This window comes from Orbicella franksi, chromosome 6, assembly GCF_964199315.1.
Source record: "Orbicella franksi chromosome 6, jaOrbFran1.1, whole genome shotgun sequence".
In the NCBI taxonomy this organism is placed as follows: Eukaryota; Metazoa; Cnidaria; class Anthozoa; order Scleractinia; family Merulinidae; genus Orbicella; species Orbicella franksi.
The window spans coordinates 17422775-17445220 of NC_138150.1; the positions used below are offsets into that span (position 1 = coordinate 17422775).

Sequence of the window (22446 nt, forward strand, 5' to 3'; positions counted from 1 at the left end):
AGCAATCTCTACTTTTCAGCTGATTAATCTAATATCTTCGGTAATAAAGGTGATGACATTTATGTACAATGTGTAGTTCATCCCGCCGACTCCTGCCAAGACGGTAAGAGGAAGAAAAGTTCGCAACATCATTTCCGCTTAATCGGCAACTTTAAGCCTGTATTAGCGGTTCATCCCTAGTGATCATCAAGGAGATGTCCTTACTACATTAGTTGAAATTGTCCAGACAAGCTTGGCCCCAACAGAGGACGGCGCGGTTTTTATGTGTCTAACTGTCAAGAAAAAGGGATTTTACAAGGCTGGTTCACGGATTCATTAAAGCGTTCATGTACGATTACTAAAAGGTGTCCAGCAGTCCACAAAGCTAATGGTACCACATTTACGATCGCGACTAAAACATGTCTTTTCCATTGTCTTCGCCAAACAGCCATGACAGCCATATTCTGATAGCGAGTCTCGATCGCTAGAGAAACGCTGGTGAAAAACCACTCGATCACCAGTTGAACTGAAGTACAAAAGGCGAAAGACTGCAGCAGGTTTAAAAGGGAATCGTTTTGTAAGTAAATAAATTGATACAAGTACAAAAAGCCGTTAACAGACACTATAGCAGTTGATTCATACAGCATGCTCGTGATAGCGATATCAGCCATTAGTCTCTCACGGCGAGGAGTACGAAAACTTCCCCAAGGAGCTGATGTTCTTTTCCAAATCACGTGACAAATGTGATCAATAACAACCATGGTGCTTCGTTCTACAACTTCCAAAGCTCCGTGAATTATTCCAAGAACTGCAATTGATTCTACACTGCCAAGATCCGCTTGTAACACTCGAAATACAACCGCTGATTCAAAGTATAGCGGTGCTAACAATGCAAACAAATATCCCGGATGGGCAACGTTCCATAACCGCTGAACGGAAATCCGCGAGATTGCCTTGACTATGACTCCAATGAGAGGAGCGAAGAGTGCGATTAACAGTTTGCCGTCCTCGTTTTGTTTCCTGTACGCCGGGTAAATGAAAAAGGATGCAGTCAAACCAATAAATAAATTAGAACATCCGGGTACTATCATTTTAAAGAAAAAAGTCACCTGCTGTTTTCTTGTCTCACGCATACTGAAGTGACTTGTTAGAAGATAGACTTGCCAGCCTAAACTGGCACAAAACAAAACATCGAGCGGAATCCTTTGTAGAGTCGAAATCTTTGAATGAGAAATTCCAAGGGCTTGTAGAGCCACACGATAAATTGAATCTAAACAGTAAACAAAACAACAAACTAAGAACAGTTTCCTTTTCAAACCTTTCAACTGATATGGACGGAAAACAAATAGAAAACAAGCAAAGGGCCACAGGTAAAAGAATGCGCAAGATATTATACGAGAAACTGATCTTATCCACTGTATTTGTACTGGAATTGACCTCTTTGGGTGAAATTCGCAGTTGAGTTCAGTTTTGTAAGAGATATAAGAAATCAACAAGTATACTGAGCCTGTAATGGCGGCAGTTAGTAGGGAAATCAAAGCTCCAATGTACATTGATTTACAAACTGTTCGGAGAGCGGATGGTCTGAGTCGCTTCCAAGCCATTGCTCTATCTTCATTTTCCGGATCTTCCTGCGTTTCTTCGTCCTCCTCTGGAGAACACGCGTTTCTTACCCTTATTTCAAGACTGTTAGACGCTAGATAGTCCAAACTTGTGACTTCTCTGTCGCTGTACTCCTGGTAAATAAGCTCGTCAACAGGATAATAATACCATTCTCGACCTGTGCCAAAAGACTGTACCATGTATTCAGGTTCTTGTGGATTGTAGTGCTCTGTGACTCCTCGTGTAAAACTGACCACGATATGACCAAACACCTCTATCAGTGTACTGCTACTCATCTCATTCGACAAAGGAAATCTTTGATCCCAATTGTACCCTGAGCTTGCCGTGTGAAGAATCCAACTGGTTGATTGAGTCTGTGAAATTCTTACTGCATTAGTCACTTAGTTCTTGATGCTCGCGACAGTAACAGCTAAGTAAATGCCTTCATTTCAAGGTTTTCAATTTAAGTGCCGTGGTGGATATGAATGATAATAAATGGTCAGTTTCGAAACAATTGATGACTTTCGAAACCAACAGGAACACCTGTCAGGCTACGCATTTAGAAATGGGGACTTCTTTATACCGAGATTTACCGTAACACTGGCGGCTTTGGTAAACATAGCGTTAGTTGTTAAGGTCCATTATTGTGATCTAACCTGAACACCGGATTAAAACAATCAGAACCATACGAGAAAAAACAAAGAATCTTAAGGAACTTCTAGAGCAACGATACAATTGCCCAATATATGTGAATTAATAAATTTTCTTTACTTAGGTCATGATCTTTTTAGAGAATGATTTTTTTCGCCATTATTGAGTTTAGGATATTTAGTTCTACGCAATTGTACAAATTAAACCAGGTAGAAGAATATTTTAATTTTTTTTTTCGATTTTTAAATTCGGTTTCTTGTTTTTCCCCTAGGACTGCATATTTTTAAAATTTTCGACAAAATTTTAAATTTTTGATCAAAAGAGATTTGCTTAAGCAGTGATATTCAAAAATGACTGAAAGACTCGGCGTTTCAAAGTGATCATGACGCCATTATCAAGAAAAAGTAAATATAAGAAAGCGATTATTTTAGTAAGCTAGGGCTGAAAATTAACATACTCAATGTGCAAATTGGCTCAAATTTTGCCAAAGTGTTTGCTTAGCAATCTATTCAGTATGTTAATTTTCAGGCAAACAGAAGCAAAATTAACAGAGAGTACGTAACTACTTTATTTTTTCCCATGAGGGCACGGTAACGAATCCTGCAAACTGATTAGTTTTTCAGTAGCGCGGTCCGGATTTTCCTATCTCTGACCACGGTCACGCTAACGGCGGGAAACAGCGCGGGTGAAATTGCCATGTTGGTTAATTTTCGTGAGTGAACTAGCAATAATCGTCACCCTTTGCTCTTTTTACACTTCCATCGATGATTAATCAAAGCAAGTTTATCTCTATTCACTTTAAAATGTCAAGGAAAGTCACTGGAAGTAAATTGAATTGAGTATTTTTAAGTTGCGAGAGTTACTTTGGTTGTTTGTAGCTCGGCGCTGTAATAGCGCGCAATCCTGTGTTTCTCTCGCAGCACAATTTTTAAGCAAAAAAAAGTCAATTGCAGTCGATTTTAACTCTCTGATCGTTGCTGTATCTAAGAGAATTTCTGTGGAACACACCCAACGAATTTACGCGAATTCTGCTACTCAATTTATGGTAAAAAGGCTGATTTCGAGTGTTTCGCAACGGCTGATAGAAATTGTTTTTGTTGTACAACTTTGCAGAAATTTCACACCGGAAAAGCAGTTTTGGAGAACTTAACTGGTGAACTAGATGCAACTAACATAACGTAGCTGGAAATAAAGCTGTCCTTTAATATATCTTTCTTTGTCTAGTATCTGAGTTACTCGTTCGTTCGCTCGTTAGATTTTTTGCGATGGTGTGTAGGCGGCACGTAAGCCAATTCAATGACAAAGTTACGTGAACAATTCAACTTCTCAGCCAATTTACCGCAGGGAAAAATAAAAATGTTATTTGCCGGCTTAGGGTCGGTCCGTATAGTGAAAAAACTGTGACCTCGGGGTTGAAAATCGCGCCACATTTCCGCAAGACCTCGGTCACAGTTTTTCACTATACGGACCTCCCAGCCGGCGAATAACATATATCTCTCTCCATTTACAATTACCACCCCAATTCCTTGTGGGAAAAAAAAAATCGTTTTCATCATTTATTGGAAACCAAAACGTGGGACGAAAAAAAAAAAACGCTTTAGTTCCTAGTTGTGATCGTCGTTTACTAAAAGGTTGCGTTAGCTGTTTCGTCAACTGGTGGCAAGAATGAAACTTTGTTTTGAAAACTAAACGAAAACAAAAGCGTTAATCAGTTCTGAGAAGGTATAACACACAATTAGTTGCTTGAAGTCAACTGATGCCTAATTTAAGGGCACCCACCATGGTGATTTTATATAATAAATTTTCTTCAATAAACTTCAGTCAGTGATACAACGCGTAAGTGTGATTTCTGCGATTTTACTTTGTAGGAAATCCTGCAAGTAATATTTTCACGTTATTCTATAGAAAACTTTAAACTTATTCAGCAGTCTCTACTTTTCAGCTGATTAACCTAACATCTTCAGTAATTAAGGTTAAATGACATTTATGTATAATGTGTAGTTCATCCGCCGTGTCCTGCCAAGACGGTGAGATGAAGAAAAGTTCGCAACATCATTTCCGCTTAATCGGCAACTTTAAGCCTGTATTAGCGGTTCATCCCTAGTGATCATCAAGGAGATGTCCTTACTACATTAGTTGAAATTGTCCAGACAAGCTTGGCCCCAACAGAGGACGGCGCGGTTTTTATGTGTCTAACTGTCAAGAAAAAGGGATTTTACAAGGCTGGTTCACGGATTCATTAAAGCGTTCATGTACGATTACTAAAAGGTGTCCAGCAGTCCACAAAGCTAGTGGTACCACATTTACGATCGCGACTAAAACATGTCTTTTCCATTGTCTTCGCCAAACAGCCATGACAGCCATATTCTGATAGCGAGTCTCGATCGCTAGAGAAACGCTGGTGAAAAACCACTCGATCACCAGTTGAACTGAAGTACAAAAGGCGAAAGACTGCAGCAGGTTTAAAAGGGAATCGTTTTGTAAGTAAATAAATTGATACAAGTACAAAAAGCCGTTAACAGACACTATAGCAGTTGATTCATACAGCATGCTCGTGATAGCGATATCAGCCATTAGTCTCTCACGGCGAGGAGTACGAAAACTTCCCCAAGGAGCTGATGTTCTTTTCCAAATCACATGACAAATGTGATCAATAACAACCATGGTGCTTTGTTCTACAACTTCCAAAGCTCCGTGAATTATTCCAAGAACTGCAATTGATTCTACACTGTCAAGATCCGCTTGTAACACTCGAAATACAACCACTGATTCAAAGTACAGTGGTGCTAACAAGGCAAACGAATATCCCGGATGGGCAACGTTCCATAACCGCTGAACGGAAATCCGCGAGATTGTCTTGACTATGACTCCAATGAGAGGAGCGAAGAGTGCGATTAACAGTTTGCCGTCCTCGTTTTGTTTCCTGTACGCCGGGTAAATGAAAAAGGATGCAGTCAAACCAATAAATAAATTAGAACATCCGGGTACTATCATTTTAAAGAAAAAGGTCACCTGCTGTTTTCTCGTCTTACGCATACTGAAGTGACTTGTTAGAAGATAGACTTGCCAGCCTACACTGGCAGAAAACAAAGCATTGAGTGGAATCTTTTGTAGAGAAGAAATCTTTGAATGAGAAATTCCTAGGGCTTGCAGGGCCACACGATAAATTGAATCTAAACAGTAAACAAAGTAGCAAACCAGAAACAGTTTCCTTTTCAAACCTTTCAACTGATATGGACGAAAAACAAATAGAAAACAAGCAAAGGGCCACAAGTAAAGGAATGCGCAAGATATTATATTGGAAACTGATCTTATCCATTGTAATTGTTTTGGAATTGACCACTCGGGGTGAAATTCGCAGTTGAGTGCCGTTTTGTAAGAGATATAAGATATCAACAGGTATTCTGAGCCTATAATGGTGGCAGTTAGTAGTGAAATCAAAGCTCCAATGTACATTGAGTTACAAACTGTTCGGAGAGCGGATGGTCTGAGTCGCTTCCAAGCCATTGCTCTATCTTGCTGATCTTCATGTGTTTCTTCGTTCTCCTCTGCTGAGCACGCGTTTATAACCTTTATATCAAGATGGCTAGACGCTAGATAGTCTAAGCTTGTGGCTTCTCTGTCGCTGTACTCCTGGTAAATAAGCTCGCGAACAGGATGATAATACCATTCTCGACCTGTACTTTGTAGAGGATCGTAGCCAAAAGACTCTGCCGTGTATTCAGGTTCTTGTGGATTGTAGTGTTCTGTTACTCCTCGTGTAAAACTGAACACGATGTGACCAAAAACTTCTATCAACGTATTGCTGCTCATTTTTCGTCGATAAACTGTGATATAAATAGAAAGATCTCCGTTTCCTTGCTTCAGGTTCAACTGTATGTGAGCTCTCGCAAATGTGTCATTTCATCTTATAGGCCACGTTCGATTTGTGGTCATATGTCAAATGCTGGTTCCGAGGCTTTCTCAATTCCCAAGAGAGACTTGAACATAAAGAAAACACCACCAAATATAGAAGTTTGTACTGAAAGCCTCGGAGCCATGTGAGAATATTGCTATATCGAACGCGGCCTATTCTGGTAGCTCGGCTTCCTGTTAATCTGAAGGCGTAACCCTAAATTGATGATGGATGTTAATTGCAATTAGTCATATCGTTGAATTTAATTAACTTTCCCAAAAGAGGACATTTCAACTCTGTTTGAGAAACATTGATGTCACAAGGTCGTGTAATTTCTTCCTGTTGATCTTATCACGTTATTTGCCTGGGGCGAGGGGGCTTATTTCTCCGGAAATACCGAAATGTTTTCTATTCTTCCGATTATACAGTTCCTGTAATGCAGAGATGAGTTATAGCACACTATTCCGATATAAAATAATAGCCTCTGAGTTCTTAAAGGGTCTTTTCTTATACAAAATAAGTAAGCAACTTTTTCTTTGAACGTTTGCCTGATTAAAAATGTCTCCAATACGGTTGCTTATGTATGGATCGATCAGACACAATTTTCAGATAATTGCACTGAAATCAGGATCAACAATACCGACAAGCACTCAGTGCTCACGCTTTGTGTAAAACTGAATCGGCGACATGACTCAACAATTCAGTGGGTTATACCTTCACTGCTTTGTATTACTTTGTCAATAGACTGCGAGCAGGCTCTCCTTTCCCCGAAAATCCGTGAGAGAGAACGCAAACTGACAAGTTAGTACCCAAGCGTGACTGTAAGCGTGAAGTGCGCGCTATGTGGCGGCTCGCGGCATCGCCACTCGCCGCTCGCACGTCAAGCTCGCAGTTACGCTCGCACGCTTACTTGTTTTGCGTTCTTCCCCACGGATTTTCGAGGAAAAGAGAGACTTCTGGCAGTCTAATTTGTCAATGAACCAGTGCGTGAACGGTCAGCAACAGGTTTTTCACCCCGGCGTTGCTCATGCCAAAACAGACTAAACTTATTTTTGGAGAGGCAACTGAAGCTCTTCGATGAAAGGAAAATGAAACAACTCTCCCTGCCATTCAAAAACACATTAGTAAGGAAGTGAATTCCTTACAAACATTGATACCAACCAGAAAAGATGATTTTAATCATTTTAGTGAGACTTAAGTGATAATGTAAGCTCATTTTGCCTATTACTAGTTTACAAGGTTCGTTTTGTGCGCACAAAAAAAGTCAATAAATGTACTTTTCCCGGCTTGAAGAGCCTAATGGTTTTCGGCAGTCCTTATAAGTTCAATTCCTGTTTTGAACACTTTATCTCCAGTGTTATTAATTCCAACGTATTGATCCAATTTGTTTTTGATACTATCAGTCTATCAACATTTTCACACAGAAAAAAAATAGTTTCGCTTCATTTCTTTGAGGTCAGAAGTTAAGAGAGTGCGTTCCAGTCTGGTTTCGATCCAAATGATTAAGCCTCGGGCGGTTATGTAGCTGTGCTAATGGTTCAAAACTTAATTGTTGACTGGGATGTTTCGATCCTCCTGTAGTTGAACGAGTGCGAAACGGAAGGATTTTTTTTGCAGGAAATAACGAATAAACATCGATACAGTTGTTTCGAGAAAGGTTGTCCTACAAAATCGTAAATGCCTACGCGACAATGCCGAAAGAAATTATTGGTAGTGTTAGCTTAGCAACGGTAATTGAAGTTCACGGTGTTTCAGCCTGAAAGAAAGAAAAACAATGAATACTTTTATTTGTAGTTACTCCTACACCGCGGTGAACTTCGATCAAGGAAGAGATAACTACCTTTACCCATAATGCCTTAGCATTGCCACGTACGCTGTTACACTTCTATAGGTAGACTGCGAGCAGTGCATTCTGTAGGCAGACCGTTCTCGGAATGGCTGTATATGTTTTTAATTAAAGAAATATTGATGACGGAAGAGAGAAGCTACCAAGGTCATAACACGTGAAACTGATAACTCTGTCACGTTTTCGAAACGTGCTCTCTTTAAAGATAATTTCCAGTCTGTACTGCGCAGTCTCAGCACCCTAATGTTTGTAAACATTCTAAATCTCACTCGATGGAATGTTTTGAAGCCTTTCAAATTCTTTTTCCAACAGCTTCATTGATTTTTACAGCTGCGAAGTTGTTTCAGCAAGTAATATGAGAAAGAACGAAGCATAAAGCTTCGACCGCTTCGCATCCATAACGGCGGTTGTTTTGAAATTTTGAATTTACCTCATGTAAGCAGTTGCGAAATGTTTACATTGTGTGATGTCTTACATGAAACGAAACAAAAAACGCAAATAAACTCTCGAGGGTGCACAGGGCAGACTGGAAATCATCTTTAATCTAATTTTCATCCCTGTCCTACTTTTCCAAAACGCATCCCGTAAATTTCAATTTCATGAACTAACAATTTTCGTACTCGATATCCCAGAAAAGCTGTTCTAAATATCCCTTATCCATTAATGATTTCCACAAATATCCGGTATACCCTAAGTTTTTTTTACCCTATATATCCGGTATTCCCTAAGTTTTTTTTTACCCTATATCTCCGGTATCCCCTAGGTTTTTTTTTACCCTATATATCCGGTATCTGGTAACTCACTAGCCCTGATGCGATCATATTTAGGGGTGGCGAATGGCAAATGCGAGACTTTGCGAGACGACGAGATTAGCGTTTTTCTTTGCGAGCCCGAGACATTTTGATTTCTTCAATTGCGAGACCGAGACTTCAAAGTGTTTTAAACGCGAACTCAAGACGTTCAGGTTCTAAGATGCTGTGATGTCATTTAACTTTATAAAAAAATAAGCAAATCGGTACTTAACGACTTTCTTAGCCTTGAAAAAAATCGCGACTGCGAGACAGCTTTGTGAGAAAAATCGAGACTGCAAGACGCACATAACCGCTAAAAAACGAGACTGCGAGACCTGTGAAATTTGGCGAAAATTTTGCGAGACCATGGGTTTTTAAAGGACCATTCGCCACCCCTATATTTCACAAATGGGAAAAACAGGGTTAGGATCAGTCAGGAAACAACAAGTGATTGGTACGCTTCCCCGGGAGGATGTCTCCAGGGATCGGCCTTCGGGCCTCTTCTTTGGAATGTAGTCCAAAACCATCTACACCTCTCCACTGATAAAACCAGGTTATTTATGTATGCGGATGATCACCAACTGTTTTCAGTGGCGAAGACAACTAACGAAGCGGAAAGCGGAAGGAAACAACATCTCTGAGTGGTACAACAACAACTTTTTACAAGGAAATTTTTCAAAGTATCAGGTGATGAGTCTGGGCCCGAGGAACTGTCTAAGGATTTACATATTGTTATTAATGACACTGTAATTGATCAGAAACCAGAGATAACGCTCTTAGGGGTTACCTTAGACGATCAACTATCATTTTCGAGTCATGTAAGCAATGTTTGTAGAAAAGCCTCCTGTCAAACTGGTGTTCTTCTGAGATTACGTAACTTCATTTCGACATCAGCTAAATTACACATTGTCAAATTTGCTATACTTCCTCATCTCACATACTGTCAGACTGTCTGGAATTTTTGTCGTTCTTCTGATGCCAGAAAACTAGAACGAATTCAGGAACGAGCACCACGAGCTGTTTATTGTGACAATAAATCGACGTATGAGGAACTCTTGCAAAGAGCGAAACTACCAAAAATGGTCTGGCGCCTCCTTACATTGCGGAATTATTTGTTATTACCAATTCTCAATATCACCTTAGAAATTCTGATTTCACCATACCCAGATATCGGACTAGCTGGTGCCACGAGCTTCGTTGCTATCGTCAGCGGTATCATAGCTGATGTCACGAGCTTCGTTGCTGTCGTCAGCGTATCATAGCTGATGTCATGAGCTTCGTTGCTGTCGTCAGCGGTATCATAGCTGGTGTCGCGAGCTTCGTTGCTATGGTCAGCGGTATCATAGCTGATGTCACGAGCTTCGTTGCTGTCGTCAGCGTATCATAGCTGATGTCACGAGCTTCGTTGCTGTCGTCAGCGGTATCATAGCCGGTGTCACGAGCTTCGTTGCTGTCGTCAGCGGTATCATAGCTGGTGTCACGAGCTTCGTACATGTCGTCAGCGATATCATAGCCGGTGTCACGAGCTTCTTTGCTGTCGTCAGCGGTATCATAGCTGATGTCACGAGCTTCGTTGCTATCGTCAGCGGTATCTTAGCTGATGTCACAAGCTTCGTTGCTATCGTCAGCGGTATCATAACTGATGTCACGAACTTCGTCGATTTCGTCGGGGGTGTCATAGCTGATGTCACGAGCTTCGTCGATATCGTCAGCGGTATCATAGCTGACGTCACGAACTTCGTAGATGCCGTCAGCGGTATCATAACTGTTGTAGTCAGCTTGGTAGTTGTCAGTCTCGCTTATGGTGTGCGCTCCTTCATCCGGAGTTATCATTCCAAGCAGCAACCGTAAAAACATACATCAACTTTGCCATCTTCTCTCTGAATGGCGCATACATACAACAAAGAGAGAAGTGTTAAAACAATATAGCAAACTGATTTAAAACTTCGATGTTCAAACTTTGCTCGAACGAAAATCTATTGATGTGCTCTTGTCATTCGTTCGTGTTTGTAATTTCAAGGGAGATTTCACATAGGGCTAACCTCTAACCTCTAATCGACTCTAACTTCCTTTCAGGGTGCCTATTTCTTTTACTCTTGTTGTCGCTAGTCATTCGTTGTTGCTTTGTTTAATTTTATTCTTTCATCTCGTCACATCTATTCCTTTTGGATCCTGAAACCTTTATTCTTACTGTACAAACTCTTCTGTAACAGACCTGGTGAAACCCATGCAAGCTGGTGGATTAATTTGCCCTCCCTGGTGGAATTGTGCCCTCTATGGCCCTCCTGATCAATTTGACTTCTCCCTTATATCGAATTTAGTTTCCCCGGCCCTGGTGTGGCGTTTTCTCCTGCAAGAGAAAGTCACGATTTTGGAATTCCGTTCTAGTTTCTTCTTTCATAAGGAAAACAAGCTAGCATTAAAATGACGTACAATTTACCGAACATTTTGGACAGACATTGTGGTCTCGAAACTAAATTATGTATATTGAGTTGCTTCAGTTGACGCACTTTTGAAAATTTAATGCAATAACTTAAAGTCTTTTGCCATCATCAACCCTAGCATCTTAAATACTGAGTCACAAAGTTTTGCATGTATATCAATATATGATTAAGTTATACATAACATTGAACTCCCTGGTACTGTCCTGGTGAAGAATTAAGGTAAGGTAAGGTAACTTTATTTTAAGTCGTAAACGTAGGGAGTGGCTGCCCAGATCCGGAGCCAGGGGCTCATGACAAATTAAAACGCACAACTATTTACAATAACATTACTACTTACAATTACTATATTCTCTAAGATAAATCCACGATTTAAATAAAAAATATTCTTAAAAGCAGTTAGTCCTAATATTAAAAATTTGAGTTAGAAAATACAGTTTAGCATTGGGTCAACCTAGTGGATTTCTTTCTTGCCCTGGTAGAGTTTTTGTTAAAAGCCCGGTGAACCACCACGTTTCAGAAGGTCTGTTACAGAGAGTGTATCCAAAGCTTACCGCAAATAATACAAACTCGACACGCGCCTTCTGCTCGTGGATATCTTGAAGAAGCTTCGTCACGGCTTCCGCACCTTAAAACGTTTAGGCCTGTTTAGCCGGCTAAATCTCTCAAGTTATTCGTTTGTAATCCATGTCAATTTGTTCCTTTATGGCTTATTATTGTCTCCTTGGTGTTCCTATCTTGGTAACCCACTATTTTTAGGTTACTTCAATTTGAAGGTGATTTGTATGTGGCCAAAACAACTTAAAAAAACGTGACTGAGCCTTTTTAAAATGTCAGCAAGATCTTTTTTTCAAGTTAGCCTGGCCAGTGGAGGCCAGAAGGGTCAATAAACCTCTAGTAAAAAATAACATACTAACCTAATCAGTTAAATAAAGGAGATCGTTTTCCTTTTATAGAATCTGACACTGGATATAATTCAGGAATAAGCGAGATATGCTGATTAGAAATACATTGATAACAGCTCGTTTTCGGAAAAAAAATAACTGAACAATGCTCGTACTAATTTTGTAAGACAAATAATTAGCAACGTGGGTTAACTGGAAAGAACAAAGAAGAATAGCTGTATCATAAGATCAAATGCAACTCAATGGCATGAAAATAGTGATATTTGCTATTAATTATAACCATAGATATATAATGGTAATTGAACTGAGTGGAGTGTAATTTGGTCTGAAATCATACGCGTGATTTCAAAATCGAACGAGCGCGTAGCGCGAGTTCGATTTGAAATCACAAGATCCATTTTGAAATAGCTCAATTTTATCGCCTTAAATTTTAGATTTTTGTGTATTTGTTCCAGTAGCCGGTTTGTTGAAAATAGCGGAACCGGAAACGCCTTTGCGGCTCATTTAGCATGCAAAACGATGTCATGTGACGAAAACTCATTCGAGCATGACAAATAATCTAAGCAGTTCTGAAGTCAGAAGGAAAAAATATAGTCTACTTCATGCTTAAAAGTTCAGTTCTCGTCGCCTGAATCAGTGATGGAAGGCCTTCCCTTCTTCTGTGGTTGAGGCTGAGACTTTTCATTGTCTTTGGAGAAGGAATTTGTTCACAGACCCTCTGCTCAGTGTTGTATGTTTTGCGTTGATCGAGTTCTTCAAGACCAGTAGAACACGTATTAACTGCTCAAACGCAGACAGATGCAGTGGCCTTGGGAAAAGACAAAACTAGAGGGTTTCATTGTTTAAGCCAAAACACTCGAAGCAAAAATCTAAACGTCTGTGGAGAGACTATTTTTTTTTCTGGCAGACGTTTTCAATTTTAAATCACAAACTCACGCATGCGTAGCTCATCAAAACACGTAGTTTAAAATGCAGTGTACTTATATAGCATTTTTATCATTTTCAGTTTTCCAACAATGAAAATATACTTTGGTGGTTTTGCTTCTTGAGGTCATACTCATTATTGTGTACATGGCCGCGCGGAGATACGAAATCTCTCTTCGAGGGGTGAATATTTCATGAGTGAGCGTAGGAAACGAGTGGAATAATCTTCAGCATAAGAAGGAAAATTCCGTATGTCCAAGCGACCATGTAATTTTCTTTTTATTTATATAAAATCGCCACAATACATCAAGATACTAATAACGACGTTTATGAGAATTTTCCGAAGACTTCCGACTGGTTTCCGAAGATTTCTGAAGACTCTCCAAAAGTTGTCCGAAGGCCACAGGACGTTTCCCAACATTTCCCGAAAATGTCCGAAAATGTTTGAAGATAGCCGAAGATTGCCGTAGTCGTCCGAGGAAGATCCGAAGATGTTTCGATCATACAGCAACATTAAAGTACAGTTAAAAGTTCAAAAATGATATCACACATGATATCACACTTGTGGATTAAAATGATATCGTCACTCGGTATACCTATAATTTTTAATTTTATGATTTTTATAATAGGTCGAATAATTATTATTCTCACATTTGTATTGATTCTTACCTCTGATCTGTTGAAGGACAAATGGATAGATGACGTCATTAACAATGTTTTTTTTTTCTCTATCATACAAAACAAGTAGATTCCATGTTGCTGTGCGTCTGCTTAGTAATAGGTCACAGAAAATTTCAAAATGTGGCAAGAACATCAGTGACACACTCGGCTATCACCTCATGTACCATTTTATTGTTATTACCACATTTTGACATCATCTGTGATCTATTACTGAACAGATGCATGGCAACATGGAATCTATTTGTTAACTGGTGGTCCAAGGTTGTCCATTCCTCGGATTGTTTGATGAATCCCCTGGCCCCCAGTGGTTGTTTAACTGTAAGACAAAACAAGTGCTTCTTTCAAAAAATTATTCTTCTTTGAAATATTCCTGATTGCTGTTAACCCATCAAACAGCCTACACTTGCAAAGTCATCAACATAGTCCAGTGAGCTCATGACGGTGCTTCGTATAGTTTATGTACAATAAACATTCTGAACAAAAAAATCTGTCTGGCTGTTGGTGAGTCTTGTTTCGTTCTGTCCTTTTGTAGTCGTCAGTGTTGTCTTCCATTGAATCTTCATTTGCTGAAATTCAAAGTTTCTGCCAAGCTTTGTGCCAGAGTCGAAATCTTATGTCACGTCTTGAAGAGGAACATGGTAATCAAACGGTTTAAGTTTAAACGAATGAGTGCACTAAAACATATGGCTACGCTTTTAATATGGATCCAATGTCATTGACGGGATGATAATGATCACTATTATTGCTAATTTTTTTTTTTAAAAAAAAATCCATGGATGGGTTGGCTTAGGTAAGATCACTACTGCACTGGCTATGATAGCATGTGTGGTCTCAATATTGATTAATTGTAATGTTATACTATTAACCACTCAATCATCGCCAATTAACTGACTGATCCATCAACTTTGTTTTACTGAAGTTCTTCAGGATTGGTCCTATAGAGCTATTTGGGCACTGTAATGAACAAAATTGTAAATAGCACAGAAGTTGTTTTATATTCATAGTTGAATTAACAAATTGACGTCAGGTTTTCGTGCGTCTGTCCTGTTCTTGATCGTTAATTTCATTATAACATTGTCAAAGTAGTTGTGGATCCACGAGACAATAGCCGAGTGGATCCGCAACGTTATGACGAAATTCATTGTCAATAACAGGACAGACGCATAAAACACTGACGTCAATTTGTTTTTACGATGACAAATTGTTAAATTGCCCGCTCTCGCTCGTTGACACATCGCATAAATTAAAAACTCATGTGTCTGTCCGCTTATTGGCAATGAAAATTAGCCAATGAGCGTGCGAGAATTTCTGCAGTTGTCTTAAAAAAAAAAAAATTAAAATACTAACTTAACTGGTTAGCACATTTATTGCTAAGTTGACATAAATACGATAAAAAAGCTGAAACCACTGGAACCCCAATTACAGCCACCCCTTTTCTACGATCAACTTGTTATTCAAACACTTTGACCGTTGCTCGGGAAAACAAAAACTAGGCCTATCCACCATATCACTTAATATCGTCAAACTATCTTCCCGGAAATTCGGAAACGTTTTTCTAAATACCCTGAAAACCTCTCCAACTATCTTTTTTTTCAAAACACAATTTGAATGAATTATTTCACTTGTAGAAGCTGAAGAACTGTATACTTAGGCTCTTTCCTTCTCAAACTCATTAGTAATGCCTCAAGTTTAAACACAAAATCATGACCGTGAGGATGTTTGGATATCTGATCTTAATTAGCATAGATTTCTACGATTTTATTTCCTCGTTTTCTCCTTAGTTTAGATTCGATTGAGAAAATATATCAAACGCTCAAGAAAGTGTTTATAATAACCACATTTCCAAACACCTCGACGTTCGTCAAATGTACTCTGCTGCGCGTCGTAATTTCAACTCTCTTCTCGGTGTTTGGAAATGTGGTCAAACACGGTCTTTCGAGTTTGAAATATTACGACATTATTGTAGAAATAAGGACACTAAGAATCCTAGGCGATTCAGGCTGGTAGCAGTTCTCATCGGTCGCCATTTTGGAGAATGACCGACCTGGAATACATTTTCCAGATAAGAACCGCAAAGCTGGATTAGTACTGCAATGGACTGAGCAATTTTCTGATTGAAAACAAAGTTTAAGAAATATCCCCAAATATCAAAAGTTACAAATATTTCCTTATTTCCTAAATTTCCCGGAAACTATTATGTAAATATCTCATTAAATATCCTGATATTTGTGTCCCATACGCCTTGAAAACGCTTAAACAGTAATTTTCTTATTTTGAAGAAATTACCTCTATGGTCCAAACGGACTGAAATTATCAACTTAAACTAGGTTTAAACTTGTAATTGACAAATCGTATTAAAACTGAATAAGTTACTAATTGAACTAAGTTAAAGCTACTGGAGTTTACAATTGTAGTATAATTACAAATCATTCCGACTCTTAAGTAATAAAACACAGCTCTAACAGCTGTCTGTTAGAGTTGTCAGTGAGTTCTTTCTGTTACTTTTGAAAACGATAACACTGCGACCTATGAAAATAGGAAAAACCCAACGCAGGACAGTCGAGAAAACAGCGTAGGTGATTGATTTTGCGTTGCCCATCCATCATATTTTCGGACTGTTCCTTGGTACCGTAATTAGATTTAGTGCCAATTTACTCTTGGTAGCTCAAAGATGGCGCTTAATTGAGATGGAACGCTTATCAGACCCTTATTAGGGAAGAGGAGCTTATTTAATTTCTCTTTGAATATGCGCATCTGTGATACAACACTTCGATGAAAAACCGCAGATACTTCAACTCAAGAGCTGTGACAAACAATGGGAGCTCTTACAGTAAAAACACCATTTCTTTAATTATTCCGTATAAAAAATTTGTTGAACATAATGATGAGACTGATGAGAAAGCAGACTACTCACTAGATATATATGATTCATTTGTCTAATCAGTCTAAGTAGGGTTGTATGTCAATGTCTGGAACCCTCCCTCCCCGCCCTCCCTCTTTCGCTATGGGGCAATATAATAAGCCATTTCCGAGTTACCACGTGCCTCTGTATCAAAAGGAGTCTACGTTCGAAACCTTTCATATGAAAATGAATTTGAATCGCATGAAAATGAACCAGTAGGTGGAACACATTTTCATATGAATGGTTTGGCACGTCACGAGCACTCGTTTTGACACAGAGGCAAAGGGAAACTCGAAAATGGCCTGTTGCAGGGAGAGCACTAAATCGAATCATTACGGTATCTTGTCTTGACAGACATTCCCTAAGTGAAAGACATTCTGTAAGGCTGATATGAGGACTTTTCAAAGCGCTCATGTAGAATTGCTAAAAGATTCGTGCTAACCCACATAGCCAAAGGCACTGCATTTACAATCGCTACCAAGATATGTCTTTTCCTTCTTCTTCGCTAAACAGCCATGACAGCTATATTCTGATAGCGAGTCTCGATCGCTAGAGAGACGCTGGTGAAAAACCACTCGATCACCAGTTGAACTGAAGCTGCGATAGCAAGAGACTGCAGCAGTTCTAAAACGGAATCGTCTTTTAAGTATATATATTGATACAAGTACATTAATCCGTTAACAGACACTTCAGTAGTTGATTCATACAACATGCTCATGATAGCGACATCAACCATTATATTAGTCTCTCACGGCGAGGAGTACGAAAACTTCCCCAAGGAGCTGATGTTCTTTTCCAGATTACGAGACAAATATGATCAATCACAACCATGGTACTTCGTTCTATGACTTCTGCAGCGCCGTGAATTATTCCAAGAATGGCGATTGGTTGCAAACTGCCAAGATCCGCTTGTAAAATTCGAAGTATAACCGCTGAGCCACAATATAACGGCGCCAGTAAGACGTACGAACATCGGGGATAATTATCCCGGATGGGCAATGTTCCACAACCGCTGGACAGAAATCCGCGAGATTACTTTGAGAACGACTGGAATGAGAGGAGCGAAGAGTGCGATTAGCAGTTTGCCCTCTTTGTTTTCCTTGTTGTAGACTGGGTAAATAAAAGAGGTGGTAATGATGGCAAATATGAAACACAAACAGCCGGGTATTATCATTTGGAAGAACAAAGTGACCCGGCGTCTCCTTGACCTTATGCAAAGGTGATTCGTTAGAAGATAGACTTGCCAACATACACTGAGAAGAAACAAAATGTTGAGTGGAATCTTCTGTAAAGAGGAAACCTGCGAATGAGTTATTCCCAGGGCTTGTAAAGCAAAACGATAAAGTGAATCCAAACAGTAAATAAGGCAGCAAACTAGGATCAGTTTTCTTTTTACTCCCAATAATTGATATGAGCGAAAAAGAAATAGCATGCTTGTAAAGTACCATGATGTAAAGGAAGGCGCAAGAGATCACGGTGGATGTTGTTCTTATCCACTGTACTTTCTCTGGAATTGGTTGGGTTTCTGAGTGAAATTCAGAGCAGTGCAAAGTGTTATAACAGACGTAAGAGATCGACATGTATACCAAACCCACGACGATTGCGGTCAGAAGTGAGATCAAAGCTCCATTGTACATTGATTTCCATATTGTTGTGAGAGCCGCTGGTCTGAGTCGCTTCCAAGCCATTGCGCTATCTTGATGTCGTTGATCTTCCTGCATTTCTTCGTTTTCTTCTGTGGAGCACGCGTTTATTACCCTGATATCAAGCCCACCATATGCTGGAAAATTAAAGCTTGCAGTTTCTCTGTCGCTGTACTCCTGATAAATAAGCTCATCAACAGGATGATAATACCATTCTCGACCTGTACTTTGTAGAGGATTGTAGCCCAAAGACTCTGCCGTGTATTCAGGTTCTTGTGGGTTGTAGTGCTCTGTGACTCCTCGTGTAAAACTGAACACGATATGACCAAACACCTCTATCAGTGTACTGCTGCTCATTTTACTAGGAAAAGTAGGTAGTGTCAATATTACAATCGTAGTTGTTTTCAATACACAACTTTTAGTTTTCTCGGCTTAGACAAAAGAAAGGATTGAAATGTGACCGATGACGAGGTCAGTGAAGTCGGGGTGGAAAGTGAAATTTCAAACGTTTAGAGGACTTGTCTAAACTTTATTTAAATGTTCCAACTGTTAGAACAGCATATTTTACTTCATTGACATAAATGCTATAATTTACGAAAATTGATGGGCGTGTTTAAAATGAAAGAAACACTATAGTAACGCAAGGAAGCTTAAAAAAAGAGTAGAATGTCCCGGTTGGCCAATAAGAAAAACAAGGTTACGTTAATTTTTACTACAACCTCAGTTGGCCTGTGATGCTCTGTGTTCATCGTTATTTTCTCTGCATGGCTGTCTAGCTAGTAATATTACAGTCATCAGTGAAATGAACATTTCATTTTCTTGTTTAAACAAGAATCACCTAAAAAGTCAAGGCGTGGCGGAAGAAGAACCAAAACAATTATGTCGGTTGATGCGTTAACGACACCAACAGCAGTAAACAGCCAAAATTACTTAGTGAAATCAAGATCATGGTCTCTTGGTGAAATGTATGACTTTCGCAACCGAATTCACTGACAACCATGTATAGCAATCAGTTTATATACATGTATATATCTTTTTAACCAAGCGCGATGGCCATACCGGGGAATAGTACGGACCAGACAAAGCGAATTCCGTACAATAAAGACCAGGGATGAGGTTGGTAAGAGTGACAACGTTAACTGGCGTCTGATGCTTCCAAAAAAGGAAGGAAAAGAAAGTTGGTGGAAAACGAAACTCAGTCTTTCATGTGAAGGTTTATTCTGTTAGAAAAGTGAGCCATAAAACTACGAGAAAAGCTTTGGCAGCGTCCACAGTACGGCGAAAAAATTTGACAACGCATTCTTTTTTCTACTGTTAGGCCTAACCTCCACAGTAATCCGTCATCAAAACGGAACTTTTCAAAAACGCTCTTCAAACCGGAGAAAGTTGAATACTTTTCGAAATTTGAATAGCTTTTCGAAATCGATGACGTCACGATAATTATGTGATTTCCCTGACCAAGTTTTCGTGAAACACAAATACAAAATGACCGGTGATTGTTGCGTTTTAAAATTCCTCCGGCGTAGTGTGGACTGAAAACATTTGATGCGTTTTCAGGAGAGTGAAACCTCCGTTTTCAAATTCCTCCGGCGTAGTGTGGATTGAAAACATTTGATGCGTTTTCAGGAGAGTGAAAGCTCCGTTTTCAAATTCCTCCGGCGTAGTGTGGATTGAAAACATTTGATGCGTTTTCAGGAGAGTGAAAGCTCCGTTTTCAAATTCCTTCGGCGTAGTGTGGATTGAAAACATTTGATGCGTTTTCAGGAGAGTGAAAGCTCCGTTTTCAAATTCCTTCGGCGTAGTGTGGACAGGTCCTTAGCAAGTGGTCGCGCGAGATCACCCGGCACAGTGCCCAAGTGAAACGCCCGGCCATATTTATAAACTGGAAGTGTTTAAAGATAAATTAACCACCGTATGGTGGTCGCTTATTTATCTTGATTAACTTCGAGTTGACAAATAGCTAGGTATTTGGACTTGGTGTAAAACGACTGGTTTAAACCCAATTAGACCACGGCTTTCTGTCCGAGCTGCATTTGCTGGAATCGCATCTCTCATCTGCAGTCAGTTTGGCCAAATCTGAGAAAGTTAACGCTTGCAATCAAAAGGCAATATCTTGTTTAGCTTCGTCGTTAGTTGTTCCTTCTCAGACGATGTCATGCTATTCTTGAGAGTTGTCTCAAGGAGAGTTGGTTCAACGGATATCAATTTCGCGAAACGTCATTAAACTTTATTTCTATCATGTCAACAATAAAGCGTTCGTTTAAGAAAACGCCAGATAGAACAGTCACAAAACACTCGATAAGTCAGTTGCAATAGTAATTTTATCTAATCAACTCCTCAATGCCCAGTTAGACAGAGGAATCTTTTTGAATATGACTGCTTGCTTGTTAGTAGTAGGTGGTGGATCATGCAGACAAACAACGGATTAAATGGATTAGTAGCCAAAAGACTCTGCCGTGAATTCAGGTTCTTGTGGGTTGTAGTGCTCTGTGACTCCTTGTGTAAAACTGAACACGATATGACCAAACACCTCTATCAGTGTACTGCTACTCATTTTACTAGGACAAGTAGATAGTGTCAATACCACAATCGTAGTTGTTCCCAGTAAACAACCCTTCGTTTGTTGTATAAATCTGTGCGAGCTGGGACGGTTTTATTTCCCTTTGTGGCCTCTTTAAAGATGAAAATCTCTAAACTGATGAAACTGAAACTGATGTTTCGTTTTTGTCCTTCTCCGGAAACCTTGTGGGCGTAGGTTGACAGTCTTCCAGCGCGTATAGCAGCGCGTAGCAATGAAACATCTTATAATCATATTCAGTGTACCTTGTTGATTTTACGATTACTTGATGATAAGAAATGGTTGAAATGCTATTGTTGCTGTTTTTCGCTTGAAGAAAAAAGGCATCTTTTTGTCTCATTCTTACTCTTTCAGTTAAGTACAGAACTACTAGTTTAGTTCGTAATTTCAGCTGTACTTTTCGCTTTCTTTTCGGTCCAGCTCATTTAATGTCCGAGCAGCGTCGATTCCAAATTTTTATCTGTCCGGCTGTACATGACGACTCAAACTTTTTACCAAAGTATTTTACAATTACCGTCGCAATGCTTTTTGTTCCGCAATGCATTGTCCAAAAAGTAGGAAAAAAGGAAACAACTTTTGCTCTTCTACATGAATATTTGCTTCCGCTTAAGCTCTCTTCAAGCTTGCGGTAGTTGGTCCGTCAATTAGAACTCCGATGCGCGTCTTTGATTAACCAGCGTTTCACGCTAATTTTGCGTCACGTGACTAAACTATTTAGCTTTCTATTGTTGGTATGTCTACGATCCTTTTCATGAGCTTTCCAAAGTTAACATATACATTTTGCTTTTCTTTCTCGTTCCTTTCAGAAGGGCCGTCACATGAGTTCAATTGAAAGATATTTTTCGGGAAGCTGTGGTCAATGGTACAAATAATAAAGCAGGACCGAAGAAATCTTTGATTGAGAAATTCCTAGGGCTTATAGAGCCACACGTAAATCGAATCTAAACAGTAAACAAAGTAGCAAACCAGAAACAGTTTTCTCTTCAAACCTTTCAACTGATATGGACGAAAAACAAATAGAGAACATGCAAAGGGCCACAAGTAAATGAATGCGCAAGATATTATACTGGAAACTGATCTTATCCATTGTATTTGTACTGGAATTGACCTTTCTGGGTGATATTCGCAGTTGAGTTCAGAAAGCAGTTGAGTTCGGAAAGCGGATGGTCTGAGTCGCTTCCAAGCCATTGCTCTATCTTCATCTTGCTGATCTTCCTGTGTTTCTTCGTTTTCTTCTGTTGAGCACCCGTTTATAATCCTTATATCAAGTCTTCTAGCTGCTAGATAGTCCAAGGTTGTGGCTTCTCTGTCGCTGTACTCCTGGTAAATAAGCTCGTCAACAGGATAATAATACCATTCTCGACCTGTGCTTTGTAGAGGATCGTAGCCAAAAGACTCTGCCGTGTATTCAGGTTCTTGTGGGTTGTAGTGCTCTGTGACTTTTCGTGTAAAACTGACCACGATATGACCAAACACCTGTATCAGTGTGCTGCTACTTATCTTATTCGACAAAGGAAATCTTTTTGATTCCACTTGTACCCTGGGCTTGCCGTCTGAAGAATCCAACTGGTTAATTGAATCTGTGAAGTTCTTACTGCGTTAGTCACT

The 22446-nt window shown here is 39.5% G+C and overlaps 2 protein-coding genes and 1 pseudogene across 2 annotated transcripts; all 3 read right to left on the reverse strand.

The window, feature by feature from the left end:
- Positions 1–36: 36 nt before the first annotated feature.
- Positions 37–2049, reverse strand: LOC145489902 (uncharacterized). Its single transcript, XM_081468982.1, has one exon. It carries the CDS (start codon positions 1875–1877, stop codon positions 276–278), a length of 1602 nt encoding a protein of 533 aa, XP_081325108.1. The 5' UTR covers positions 1878–2049; the 3' UTR covers positions 37–275.
- Positions 2050–4128: 2079 nt separating this feature from the next.
- On the reverse strand, positions 4129–6500 carry LOC145489899 (uncharacterized). Its single transcript, XM_081468979.1, has one exon. The coding sequence runs from the start codon at positions 6043–6045 to the stop codon at positions 4432–4434; it is 1614 nt and encodes a 537-aa protein (XP_081325105.1). The 5' UTR covers positions 6046–6500; the 3' UTR covers positions 4129–4431.
- A 10227-nt stretch (positions 6501–16727) lies between these two features.
- Positions 16728–19184, reverse strand: LOC145490157 (uncharacterized; annotated as a pseudogene).
- Positions 19185–22446: the final 3262 nt, after the last annotated feature.